Source organism: Pipistrellus hanaki, assembly GCF_964339955.1.
Source record: "Pipistrellus hanaki genome assembly, chromosome: 4".
Classification (NCBI taxonomy): Eukaryota; Metazoa; Chordata; class Mammalia; order Chiroptera; family Vespertilionidae; genus Pipistrellus; species Pipistrellus hanaki.
This window is the reverse complement of record NC_140506.1, coordinates 71,140,762-71,154,409: the sequence shown is the minus strand read 5'-3', so window position 1 is coordinate 71,154,409 and position 13,648 is coordinate 71,140,762. Positions and strand designations below refer to the sequence as shown.

General features: G+C 49.6%; 2 protein-coding genes across 2 annotated transcripts; both read right to left on the bottom strand.

Moving 5' to 3' along the window:
• Nucleotides 1-290: 290 nt before the first annotated feature.
• On the bottom strand, nt 291-6,430 carry MUC3A (mucin 3A, cell surface associated; the record flags this gene model as incomplete). Its single annotated transcript, XM_084882123.1, has 11 exons — nt 291-300; nt 1,425-1,617; nt 1,869-1,960; nt 2,047-2,229; nt 2,419-2,581; nt 2,901-2,966; nt 3,378-3,523; nt 4,282-4,340; nt 4,466-4,581; nt 5,998-6,186; nt 6,274-6,430. The coding sequence occupies 11 exons, from the start codon at nt 6,428-6,430 to the stop codon at nt 291-293; spliced, it is 1,374 nt and encodes a 457-aa protein (XP_084738249.1).
• Nucleotides 6,431-12,701: 6,271 nt separating this feature from the next.
• On the bottom strand, nt 12,702-13,425 carry LOC311620844 (U11/U12 small nuclear ribonucleoprotein 25 kDa protein-like). The gene has a single exon (XM_084880538.1). It carries the CDS (start codon nt 13,286-13,288, stop codon nt 12,917-12,919), a length of 372 nt encoding a protein of 123 aa, XP_084736664.1. The 5' UTR covers nt 13,289-13,425; the 3' UTR covers nt 12,702-12,916.
• Between the last annotated feature and the right edge of the window lie 223 nt (nt 13,426-13,648).

Genomic DNA, 13,648 nt, shown 5'->3' with positions numbered 1-13,648 from the left:
CAGATAAAAACCCAACAGGCTCCCATGGAGAGGCTTCCCACGCCCCAAGACAATGGGCCTCCCAATCTCTATGTCCCCTATGAGAGGCCCCTTCCTTCCTGGGAAAACTAGCTTTCCCAGGCTCTCCTACAACACCTCCAACCAAGCAGAGGCACCAGGAAGTGAGGAGACACACAGACAAACTTCTTTTGCAATAAATGTTATATTGTGTTCCAAGGGAGAATTGGAGAATTGCAGACTTCCTGTCCCCAAAAGAGATCTTCCTGCCCAGGAGGCTAAGGCTTCTGGCCTCAGAGGTTACTGCAGAGACAGGGGTGGAAGCAGGAACAGGGAGAGGAGGAAGAGGAGCTGGGAAGAGGGTAGAAGGCAGGAGAGGCAGCAAGAAAGGGAGGGAGAATGAGGGGGATGAGGAGGAGGGGGCTGAGGGAGCTTCTCCATCACTTCCCCTCAACCTTGAGGATCTGGGGGAACCCAACCCCCACACCCCCACACCCCACATCTATAGGTATCCAGAGCCCTTTGAAAGGAGAGGAAGGGATGGAGCTTCAGAATGGGGGACGAGAGCCTGGGGAACACAGCTAGGGGGTTCTAAGGTGACAAGGGCATCTGTACATGACTAGGGACAGGAGTGTTGGGCGAGGAAGGAAGATTTAGGACGGGGTCACTGAGGTGGAGAGTAAAGACTTGGGGCTGAGGGTACAAGGATGGGGAAGGGGAGAGTGAGTACAGATCAGGAGGAGGTCAGGGCAGGAGCGGTTTAAGAAGTGGTTTCAGTGGGGGAGACAAATTAAAGAATGGGAGTAAAGGCTATGGCAGGGAGTTCTCTAAGGAGGGAAGGAGGCTGGGTAATTTGGGGAAGGACAGCTCCTGGCACAGGGTGAAGTGCAGTGATGGGGCTGGGTGGGTGGTGACAAACATTACAGGTGAAGATGAGGAATAGAAAGAATGGAATGCTCACAGGAAAATAAAGACTAAGGCCTGAGACCCAGCCAAGGAAGTGGAGCCTGCGGATCTGAGAGAAGCCATCTAAGCATTGAGGACTGACACAGGAATGGGTACTGGGATAGAAATTGACCGAGCGCTTCTGGTTTTCACAATAACTGTGCCGGTATCGGAACAAGTGTGCTACACGAATTCTACAGGTTTGGAGAAGTTAACAGATTTTCCCAAGGTCCAACAGAGGAAGAGCCTGGGTCTGAACTGGGACTCCAGGTGGGTTTCACCCAAAGTGGGAGAAAGATGGAGGTCAGAGGACGGTCAGATTTTGCCCAAAGAAATCAGGACACGGGGCTGCGTGAGACCTGGGCCATCTCTTGAACTGGACACAGTGCAGGTGGTGCCTTCTTGCTGCCTGGGGCAGTGAGGAGGGGATAACACACAGCTCACAGCTGGGACAAGGCCACCTCAGGTCTCTGGATCTGTACCTGCCAGGGTATGTGAGAGAGTGAATGAAGCAGGGAGCCACCCTGCTCAGACTGGCTGGGAGGTTTCTGCCTCCTGGTCCTCGTTCAGCTGCCTGCCCTGCGGAGAGCTCCGTGCCATCCATCCCCCTGTACCCCCTCACCTTCATATTGGTGTTCACAGTCTCCAAGGCCACGTGCAAGTTTTCCTCCTTGACTTGAGAGAGAGAAAAGCAGACGGGAAAGCACATGGAGGGAAGGAAATGTGAGTTAGGCAGAACTCAGGGGTTCCTGTGCCCCTGTGCTTGCCCTGCTAGGGTGGCCTGTGCAGGACATTGGCCTTCGGCAGGACGGACATGGGCAAGCAGGAGGTAAGCTCCCCAGCAGGAGGTAGATGTCTGTCCTGGGCAAGGGAGTCTTTGGGTCCTGTCCAGCCCCTGCCCTGCTCCTCCAGGAGGCATGACTCACCTGTTCTGTCATCTTCGAAGCCCACGTTTATAAAAGTTCCCACGGTGTACTCATCACTCGTCTGGAACCATTTGCTATCGTAGTCCCAGGACCTGGTTCAGGGTACTCGCGGTCAGGGTAGGGTTGCCAGGTCTGAGACCCCTTTGCCACTCTCACCCCCAACCCCCAAAGAGCTCACCAGACTCCGCTTTGGCCGGGCCTCTTCCGGGAATGGGAGCGCACTGCGAAGACGACCAGGGCGGCCAGCAGCAGCAGCACCACCACCAACATGGCCCCCACTAGGCCCCCAACCAGTGCCTTCCAGACAACAGACATCTCGCAGCGTGGGCCGGAGAACCAGTGCGTGTCCGTGGAGAAGCAGCTGGAGGAGGGAGCCACAGATCACAGACCCTGGCCACCTCCCTGGTGGTGTCCATTCGGGGCACTGGGGACACCGCGGGGTGCAAGCAGGTGGGCGGGACCCCACCTTAAGGCGAATGGGGCAGGGGAGGGGGCTAATGGTAGACCCAGCGGGCTGTGGGCGGGACTCCGGCCAGAGCGCAGGCCTCACCGGCACGCGGGCCCGCTCCTCTCCAGAAGGCACTGGCCCTGGTTACAGTCAATGGTGCCAGGCAGGCCTGACGTGCAGTTGGTGACGCAGCGGAGCCTGCTCGCCTCCACCAAGGGGAAGTACAAATCCTCATAACCCTGGGCAGCGGCTCGGCGGCAGATGGCTGGGGTGCGGATAGGGGCAGACAGACAGAGGAATCATCCACTCTACTCAGGGGCCTGGTTATAACGACTCTGGAAATCGTTATATTTCCAAGAGTGGGGTGTGGTGGGGTAGACCCGGGATTAGATGAGGGGAGGGCAGGCCCCCAGGATCCCACCCTCTTCTCATCTTCTCTGCTGCCCCAGGAAGGGGCAGTACTGCCCGGGCCACATCACTGGCCTCCCCAAAAGGGCTCCCCATTCTCCCCAGGGAATTCCAATGGGCAGAAGTCCCTGGGGGAGGGGTCATGGCCTCCGGGGCCCACTTAGGCCTTTCCTCACCTTTCACAGTTAGATCCGTCCTGGTGCGGTTGTTCACCTTGATGGAGTCAGGCTTAACACACAGGGCTGGGGGACACAGGCTCAAGTGGAATCGGGTAGGAGAGGTCAAGGATTCAGGGCCAGGGAAGCAGGGCAAACACAGGGAGCGCAGCAAGGGCTTTGTTGGTAAGGGGGGTGTATGGACGGGCTGCAAGGGAAGAATCCTTTGGCCTCCCTCATGTCTCTGGGATAATCAGGGGTCCTCAGCCATCCTAGAAACCTTAAGAACTGTCAAGGGGTCTCTTTACAGCACCCAAGCTCTGGCAAGGTCCTTCTTAGCCCCACTGTTGACCCAGTTGGCTGTGGGCCTGTGTCCCTTCTCAAAACCTGTTGGAAGTACCACAGGGTTGGCACCTGAGCCCAGGAGACCCCTGTCTGAGATGGAGCAGCCTGGGATGGTGATTGTGACTCTGACTCCTCCCTCCAGCCTCAACTCACTGTCATTCTGGCAGCTGTCCTTATCCTGAGTGAAATTCTGGAGTTCCTCCTTCAGAACTGTCTTCACCTTCTCATACTCACTCCCCAGCTGGACACTGAAGGGCAGCTCCAGCAGAACCAGGTAGTCCACCACGATGCTGCCATTCCTGATGGGATCAAGGGGGTCAGGTATCTGGCCTGCGGCACAGTGATCCTTAGTAGGACACCTCGAGGACAAACCATGGGTGCACAGGTGTTGGGAGGAAGGGGAGCAGAGGCAATGGGTAGGGATTCCAGGCAGCATCCCTGAGGTGATCAGCCTGGGAAGGCAGGACAAGGAATGATTGCCATTCTCTTGCATTGCCTCAAGCCATTACCATACCAGGCCATCCTGGTATGGTATCTCGCTCATGCTGACCCACCCAGCAGACCAGGTACCAACCAGAGAGAGACCAGCTACAGTCCAGACACTAGACTTCCCACCAATCCTCAGGCACTACTCCCTACATGTCCCATGTAATCCCCTCCTTCCAATGAACTTAAAATGTAGGGATGGCGCCCAGCTGCAGTGGCTCAGTGGTTGAGGTCACGGTTCGATTCCAGGTCAGGGCACATGCCCGAGTTGTGGGCCCAATTCCCAGTGTCAATGACTTTCTCTATCATTGATGGTTCTATCTCTCCCTCTCTGAAGGAAATAAAAAAATATATATGTTTATATAAAAAGTAGGGATGGCATCCCTCTTACAGAGAAATTGCCCCAGAAAATTATTTCAAAAAAAATCTGCCATGGAGTAATTCCCTTGCATACTCTGTTCATCCCTCTCTTTATGAAATCTGATAATTCCAAAAGCACGGATTCCAGCCTTTCTTCACAACAACTTACCCCATCTAGCACTACCTCCCCAGCCCCAGAAGAGTCTCCTACCTCAAGGACAGGATCTCCACATTCGTGAACCCCGGCACGTTTTGGTAAATCTTCTGCACCTGAAATGCCAAGGTGCAGAAGATTTGCACCTGGGCTCACATTTGAACCACCAGACCTAAGATCACCAGGGATCCAAGCTGAGCTCCAGGTGAGAACCCATAAGTCCCCTCCTATTTCTCCTCACCTGATGCTTGAAGGTGTTGCTGAAATCCATGTAGGCCTTGGAAGTGTTATCATTAAGGTCCGGGGAGAATTCCTGTTGGACAGACACCTCCATGCCCACTTCGGCGTCCACTGTCTCTGTACACAGAAAGCCCTTTTCTTGTCATTTGATCTTCCACTCCTGTCTGACATCACCACCCCAACCTAAAGGTTCCTCCCATAGCCCTTCTCCATGTTCCCTGAGGGCTAACTGAATAGCAGGAGAGACAGAGGTATGAATTCTGAGATGAGTTGTCCTAAGATGGGAGAAAGAATGAAGTCAGAATGCACAGAAGTCAAGCCTATGGTCCCTCCCTTGTCAGCCCCAATGGGAGGCAAAATAATGGTCCCCAAAGATGTCTATGTCCAGTCGAAACCGGTTTGGCTCAGTGGTAGGGCATTGGTCTGCGGACTGAAAAGTCCCAGGTTTGATTCCGGTCAAGGGTGTATACATTGGTTTCAGGCACATACCCAGTAAGGGGGTGTGCAGGAGGCAGCTAGTCTATGTTTCTCTCTCATCGATGTTTCTAGCTCTCTATCCCTCTCCCTTCTTCTCTGTGGAAAATCAATAGAATCTATTTTTTTAATAAAATAAATAAAAATAAAAAAGATGTCTATGTCCTAATGCCAAGAACCTGTGAATATGTTATGCTACATGGCAAGGAGGAACCAAAGTTACAGATATAATTAAGGTTACTAATCAGCTCACTTTAATATATAAAAATTAACACAAATTATCCAAAGCCCAATATAATCATAAAGTTCTTAATAGTGGAAGAGGAAGCAGGGAAGATCAGAATCAGTCTGAGGAAGATGTGAGTAAGGAAAAAAGTCACAGATGTAGTGCTACTGGCTTTGAATATGGAAAGAAGGGGCCTTGAGATAAGGCATGTGGAAGGTAGAAAGGACAAAGAAAGTGATTCTTTAAAAAGGAATGCAGCCCTGCTGGAGCCTTAATTTTAGCCCAGGAAGACCCGTGTTGGACTTCTAATCTACAGAATTATAAGAAATTTCTGTTGCTTCAGCCACAAGTTTGTTGTAGTTTGTTACAACAGCAATTAGCAACTAATATAGCTCTGAGCAGACAGGCTGGGAGGAGACCCTAGAAGGACTGTGGTCCCAGTTACTTCCTGGAGGTGAGGGTAGAAAAGAAGCATGAGATAGGATAAGGGAGGGTATGGGAGAGAAGGCAGGGATAAAGGGATTGGGCAAAACAGAATGGGTCCCTCCAGGCCACATGTGTCAAACACAAGGCCCGCGGGCCAAATCCAGCCCACCAGGCCTTGCAATGTGGCCCACACCGCGCTGTCATCACTGCACTCCGCTGTCAGTTTATGACATTGTCAGTTTATGACTGTTCAGTAAACCATTCGGCCCGCGATTTAGGCTGGATTTTAGATTTTGGCCCCTTCTCTGATTGAGTTCGACACCCCTACTCCAGGCCAACCACAGAACTGAACCCAGGGAGAGTCAGTGGCACCTACAAGTACATAGGGTGGGACCCTGGTGACTCACCCACTTCAACCTGTTCCACAGCAAACTCACAGCGGATGCCATAGAAGGTACTGGGGCAGCGGCACTTGACGCCATACCATTGACCTCCATTCTGGCACTTGATCTCCTGGAGCTCACAGCGGTCCCCAGAGAACCCCGAGGGGCAGAGGCAGTGGCCCTGTATCCAGGTGCCACCATTGTCACAGGTGCCTGGGCAGCACAGGAAGAAAGGGAAGTTCAGGAAAGAGCCTGACATTGGTGACACGGGAATTTAGTAGGATAATGGGCATGTCAAACCTGGAGTGGTGGTCAATTTAGACTGTGTGGTCATCTGAGTAGAGGCTGAAGTTGTCCTGGGTGACATGTAAGTGGTGGGAGTCTGAGTGGTGGTCACCGATGTCTCTAGAGTCCTGTTAGTGGTTAGGGTGGGGCCTGTCAACTTGCTTGACGTCATCATGGTAATTGGAAAGCTGCTGCTTGGTTTCATGGTTGATGGGAAGCTACTAAAATTGGACACAAGTGATGTGGTGCTCTCGCTGGTGGGTCTTGGTTTGCTCGTCAAAATTGTGTTAATGGGGACAGTCCCAGGGCTGGTAGATCTAGCAGCATCAGTTATAATGCTGGTGGGGTCAGTTTCCTGAACTGAAGTAGAAGTGTCCTTATGTATAGGAAATACAGTTGTCATACTAGTGAAACTAGGAGGAGTGGTGGCAAACTCAGTAGTAGAAGTAAACACTGATAATGGAATGGTGGGTATAGAAGTAACTTTACCATTAGGATCATTTTCTATGCATGGAGTAGTGGGAGAAGTAGGCACTATTGTAACTGATATTGATTCTGGATAAGGGATAGTGGAGGAAATAGTAAAAGTGGTGGTTGTTTTAGTAGAAGAGGTTATAGGAGAAAGCATGGATGGAGAAGTTCTTGTAGTTAAAGATGAAGACGTAGGAAAAGCAGTGACAGAAGAAGAACCTCTGCTTCCTGTACTGGAGGAATGTGAGGAGATAGGAGAAAGGTTAGTAGTAGTAATGAGCACAGAATTTTCACTGGTGTAAGAGAGAGAAGGGGACACTGTCATAGTGGAAACTGAAGATGAGATGATGGTACTGAAGGAAGTGGTTATTGCATTTGTGGATGTACTCGATATAGGATGAGACGATATGGCAGAAATGCTTGAAGAATTATACAATGTCGTCAGGGTGCGACTTGTTCCCATGTCTGTGGGCACAGTCCCTGATGTTCCTGAAGCTGAGTCAACAATTTCACTAGACGTGATTGTGTAAGGGGAAATGCTAGTAGAAGTACTGATATCAGTTGTGGATGTGTGCCAGGTGCCAGAGATAGAGGCAGATGGGGCTGTTGTGGATGTGGGTGTGCTCCCTGTGGAGGAGCTCTCTGAAGTAGTGATGCCTGGTGCATTCTGAGTGGCAGTCGGCGTAGGTGTTGTTCTCATGTCGGTGGTAGATGTCGTGGATGTTGTCTCAGTGGATGGAGGGAGGGAAGTTGCTGTGATGGAAGTGGCAGGGGTTGAAGTGGCAGTGAAAGTGGGCGTTTCCACTGTGGTCATGGTGATGGCACTAGAGGAAGGTGTGGGGATAGAGGCGGCCTGGGTAGTAGAGGGTGTGGTAATGAAGGTGGACACGGCGGTAGAGTTTGTGGTGAGAGTGGACACTGGCTGTGTTGCCGAGAGTGGTGGCGAAGCCAGAAGCACGGTGGTGGTGGGTGTCAAGGTTCCGGTGGTCGCTGGAGTAGAGGTGGTGGATGTCGCAGAAATGACTGTGTTCATGGGAGTGACTGCGGACATCACTGGGGGAGGAGAAGTTATCCCTGTTGTGACGGGCCCTGTAGAAACATCGCTGGTGGGAGTAAGTGTAGTTGTCCAGGTAGATGTGCCATGAGAGGTTGTGGCTGTGGTCTTGTCTGTCTGTGTTGGGGCTGCAGTGGAGGACGGTGTGTCCGGGGTTGTGATTGTCGTTGTGGTTGTCGCCGTGGAGTATGGGATAGGCGTACTGGAGGACAGGGTGGCTGCAGCAGCTGTACTCGGTGTATTGGTGCTGGTTGCAGGTGAGGTGGGGTTCCCTGTGTGAGCAGTGCTGCCAGTGCTGGTGGGTGTGGAAGAGGAGTCTGCCGATGTCACTGAAGTGCTGGTTGGGAGAGAGGGAGTTGGAGTGCTGTGGGTCACGGTGGTGAACGTGGCCGTCATGGAAGGTGATGTGGCGGAGGTTGTGGGGCCATTGGCGGTTGCTTGGGTGTATTCTGTGGTGGGGGAAGATGGGGTTGCAGTTGTGGATGTCTGCCAGGTGCCAGAAGTAGAGGCGGATGGGGCTGTTGTGGATGTGGGTGTGCTCCCTGTGGAGGAGCTCTCTGAAGCAGTGATGCCTGGTGCACTCTGAGTGGCGGTTGGCGTGGGTGTTGTTCTCACGTCCGTGGTAGATGTCGTGGATGTTTTAGATGTTTTAGTGGAGGCCTTTGTGTTTAAAGGAGTTGTTGATGCCACAGTGGATGCTGTTTTAGGTGTAAGGAGAGTCATAGGTTTGTTTTCTCTGCCTCCAGGAGTGGGAGAAGCAGTTTTGGGGGTGCTGAGCCACCACCACATTGTGCCTTTGGGTCGTAGGGAGTTGCTAAGAGCAGTATGGGCTGGTTCTTCACTGGGGAAAAGTGCATTAGAAGTGGATGTGGCCATGGAGGAAGCTCCTGAATGACAATAGAACAGACAAATTCATTTGTAGTTTGTTTCATCATCATAATACCACTTAGGTTACTCACTACTCCTTTTTTCAGATATATATCATAGAAGGCAGGAAGTGCTATCACTCAAGTCCCCCATCAAAGACACTTTGAGGCTGGGGACTTTCAGGTTCTGAAGGCCAATATCTGTCTGTTCCTCGGGGCAGCCTCTCCAAGGCAGGGAGAGGGGGCACCCTCAGTACCTTGCCAGCCTCATCTGATTGTCTGACCTTCCAGCCCTGGGATGGCTGCATACAGGTTCAGCAGAGTCTCCTGCCTCCTCCCCTCACCACCCTCACACCTTCCTTCTCACACACCCAGTCCTTCCATTACTCAGCTTCCTCTTCCCTACTCCACTTGCTACCTGGAAGTCCTTGTCCCTGCTGGCTCTCTTTCCCTACCCTTTGGCCCATCTCTAGTGTTCTCCTTGTAACTCAGTGCTGTCCTGGTGACTCTCCTATTCAGGAGAGATAGAGAACCCAGCCAAGTGAGGCTGGGGGTGGGGACACATCCTTGGTACAGGTGTCAGAGACGGGAAAGCTGCATAGAAAACAGCTAAGGGAAGACCAAAGACTGAAGCTCAGTCTCTACTGAGATTGAGAGACAAGGAGAGAGGACCACTCAGGATGAGGTACAGGACAGAGAAGGACACTTCCAGAGGGATACCTCAGCATGCAAGCATGAGTCCTGAAAATCTTAAGGTTTATTTTGAGTGTTAATTAAAAAAAAAAATAAAACAGTAATTCCTCAAGGCACCTTTAAAGATGACAGTCAGAGTGAGAGATTCCCTTGGCTTCTCTCCCTGAAATTTCAACAAGTTAACCAACTATAATTCAACAAAGAATTCCTAATACTCATGCATTGAAACATCTAAACAGGGAGATGAGAAGGGGAGAAAGCCCAGACAGCTCGCAGAAGCAGCCCTATAGCCAGAAGCTCATGGCTCAGCCAGAGAGGGGAGGAAGCTGGCAGTAGCAGGTGCTTCCTTCAGCCAGAAGGAACAGAGAGCTTGGGGAGGAGCGGGGAAGGGGCACTCCAACAGGGCTGGTGGAGCGAACAGTGACTGTGAGCCAGCAGATGCCTGACAGAGCATGGGGTTCTGCCAGCTGCTCTCCACTTTCAGGCCTGGTGATGACGGTTTAGGCCTGACAAAGAAATGAAATCACAAGGCCATGCCAGCCCTTCGACTCTCAAAACTCGCCTTCCCTTGCCCTTGAGGAGCTTATAATCTGTAAACAGCTATTGCAGTAGAACTGCTGTTTTCCTCTATGATTGACCTCCAGGTGGGGTGCTTGGGGTGAGACCCCACAGAGGTCAGGGGACACCATTACCACGAGGCAAAACAAACCCCACCCCCAAGCAGCCAGGCTATACTATCTTATGGAAGCAGTGGAGGTAAAGTCTGGGAGATGACAGAGGTAAAATATCTTATGATTCAACACCATCTACTAGAAATTAGTAGAAAGACTTTTTGGGCTATTGAACATTAATATAGACAGATATACATGCCTAGACAAAGGAGAATAGCAAATACCATGAATACCCATGGTTATAAGGATGATCAGAAAGAGAATGAAAAATCCCCAGAAAGCAAGGTGGAACACATGGAAATATGTGATATAAATGACAGAGATTTCAAGATTGCAGTTCTGAAAATATTCAGTGAGATGCAAGAAAATACAGACAAATATTGTAATTCGATGCACTCAGAAGACAAGTCAATGAACAAGTACTTTACCAAAGAAATTGAAACTTTAAAACTATCAATCAGCCCTATCCAGTTTTGTTAAGTGGTTAGAGCATCAGCCCACAGACTGAAGGGCCACAGGTTTGATTCCGGTTAAGGGCACATATCTTGGTTGCAGGCTCAATCCCGGCCATTGGTCAGGGCCATGCAGGAAGCAACCAATCATTGTTTCTCTCTCACATCCATGTTTCTCTCTCTTTGTCTCTACCCTTCCCTTCCACTCTCTCTGAAAATCAATGGAGAAAATATTCTCGGGTGACTATTAACAGCAACAACAAAAGAACCAATCAGAAATCCTGTAAATGAAGCATGCAATTAAGGAGATTAAGAGAAAACTACTGAGCATAGAAAACAGAGCCAACCAAATGGAGGAAAGAATTAGTGATATCAGTTGTAGGCTCCTATCAGGAATCTAGAAATTATGCAGAGGTAAGAAGAGAGAGATCTGAGCATAAAGAAAAATGAAAGAGCTCTATGAAAACTATCTGACTTCATCAGAAAAAGCTATTATATTTATTTATTAAAGTATTTTTAAATATATTTTATTAATTTTTACAGAGAGGGAGAGGGATAGAGAGCTAGAAACATCGAAAAGAGAGAAACATCGACCAGCTGCCTCCTGCACACACCCTATTGGGGATGTGCCCGCAACCAATGTACCTGCCTTTGACTGGAATCAAACCTGGGACCTTTCAGTCCTCAGACCGACGCTCTATCCATTGAGCCAAACTGGTTTCGGCAGAGAAAGCAATTTTAGAATAATAGGCATTCTGGAAGAGGAAGTGAGGGATAAGGGAATGGTGAATCTATTCAAACAGATAGTGGGTGAGAACTTCCCAAACCTATAGAAGAACTAGATTTTCGAATCCAAGAAGCAAACAGAATACCTAGTTACCTCACTCCAAAGAGGTCCTTTCCAAGGCCCTCTTGTATTGAAACTGTCAAAAATTATTGACAAAGAAAAAATTCTCAAAGCAGCCAGGAAAAAGAAGGAAGTTACCTACAAAGGAAAACCCATCACATTCTCAGCAGAAACTCTACAAACCAGAAGAGAGTGGAACCAAATATTCAAATATCTGAAAGAGAGATGACCAGTCACGAATAATACAGCCAGCAAAATTATCCTTTAAATATGAAGGAGAACTAAAAACATTCCCAGATATACTGTTTTGCTCAGTGGTTAGAGCATTGGCCTACAGACTGAAGGGTCTCAGGTTTAATTCCAGTCAAGGGCACATATCTCAATTGTAGACTCCATCCTCAGCCCCAGTCAGGGTGGGGGCACATGCAGAAAGCAACCAATTGATATATCTCTCTCACATTCATGTTTGGTTTTAACAACAATAGCAGCAAACTTAAAAGCATTAAACAGGGATAATTTGTGAAACAAAGTCTGAAATGGCAAAAGAGGATGAATCAGATGTACTCAAAAGAAAAAAAAAACTGTAAATATGCAACTTTATTGTTTATAAACCTAATGGAAACCACACCCAAAAATCCCCAAACCAGACACATAACTTCATTTTTTTTTATTTAATAAATCTTTATTGTTCAGATTATTACAATTGTTCCTCTTTTTTTCTCCATAGTTCCCTTCCATCCGGTTCCCACCCACCCACTGCCCTTACCCCCACACTATCCTCATCCATAGATGTACGATTTTTGTCAGTCTCTTCCCCAACCTCCCACACCCCTTTCCCTCCCGAGAATTGTCAGTCTACTCCCTTTCTATGCCCCTGATTCTATTATATTCACCAGTTTATTCTGTTCCTTAGATTTTTAATTCACTTGAATTTTAGATTCACTTGTTGATAGATATGTATTTGTTGTTCATAATTTTTATCTTTACCTTTTTCTTCTTCCTCTTCTTTAAGAATACCTTTCAGCATTTCATATAATACTGATTTGGTGGTGATGAACTCGTTTAGCTTGTTCTTATCTGTGAAGCTCTTTATCTGACCTTCAATTCTGAATGATAGCTTTGCTGGGTAAAGTAATCTTGGTTGTAGGTTCTTGCTATTCATCACTTTGAATATTTCTTGCCACTCCTGTCTGGCTTGCATAGTTTCTGTTGAGAAATCAGCTGACAGTCCTATGGGTGCTCCCTAGTAGGTAACTGTTTTTCTCTTGCTGCTTTTAATATTCTCTCTGTCTTTTTCTCTTAGCATTTTATTTTTATTTTTTTTATTATTTTTATTTTTTTTCAAACTAGAAAGCAGAGAGATTTATTCCGTACAGAGGGCCAGGCCCACCCCAGTGGGATCTGCCATGAGATTGGGGTGTTTGGGCCCAGAAACGGTCAAACTTGGGCCTTGAGCACTGGCTCACCCAGTCCCACTCCCAAGGCCCAGCTGTGCACAGCTGGGCGAGTCCATCTCAACGCTCTCCCGTGAGGAGGGTACAGCGCCCGAGGCTTCCTCCTGCCGGGGAGGAGCTTGGCCACCGGCAGAGTCCTTGTTTGGAGGGTCATTTCTGCCTTAGCTTTTTGATGAAGGACACCTCGTCCCGATTCCGGATCCCATAGTCTAGGAGCTTTTTCCTGTCCTCCGTGAGCTTCTCCCCCGCAGAGGTTAGGTGGTACGTCCTCCACACATAGGACCAGCTGATGTGCTGGATGCCCCCTTCGCGCTCCTGCTTGAGCTGCACGTATCTCTGGATGGCCTTCTTCAGGTCCAGCACCGTGGCGTTCTGCACCACCACCACCGGCATGACTTCTCCATCCATCTTGCACACTCGGACGGTCATTGCTTGGCTATATTCCAGGGCGATTTGGGAATTGACCTCTTCCAAAGTAACCTGGATTGGCAGGTCGCAGAGCAGTGGGTCCTGCACCACCATGGCGAGACCCTCCTGGAACACGTCCACCGCCTGGGAGTGCGGCAGCGCCTCCTCTTCGTCCTCATCGTCCTCACGCGCCTCGGGCCGCGCCGCCGCCTCTGCCTCCGCCTCTGCCTCCGCCTCCTCTAGGGCGCCTCGCAGCTCTGAGCGCCCGGTCCCCCTGAGCGAAGCTCTTCTCTTAGCATTTTAATTATGATGTGTCTTGGTGTGGTCCTCTTTGGATTCCTTTTGTTTGGGGTTCTGTGTGCTTCTTGAACTTGTAAGTATATTTCTTTCACCAGGTGAGGGAAGTTTTCTGTCATTATTTCTTCAAATAGGTTTTCAGTATCTTGCTCTCTCTCTTCTTCTGGCACCCTACAA

What these genes read in the sequence shown, in the direction of transcription:
- LOC311620844 (XM_084880538.1), bottom strand. Translation starts at nt 13,288, where the DNA reads ATGGTGGTGCAGGACCCACTGCTCTGCGACCTGCCAATCCAGGTTACT.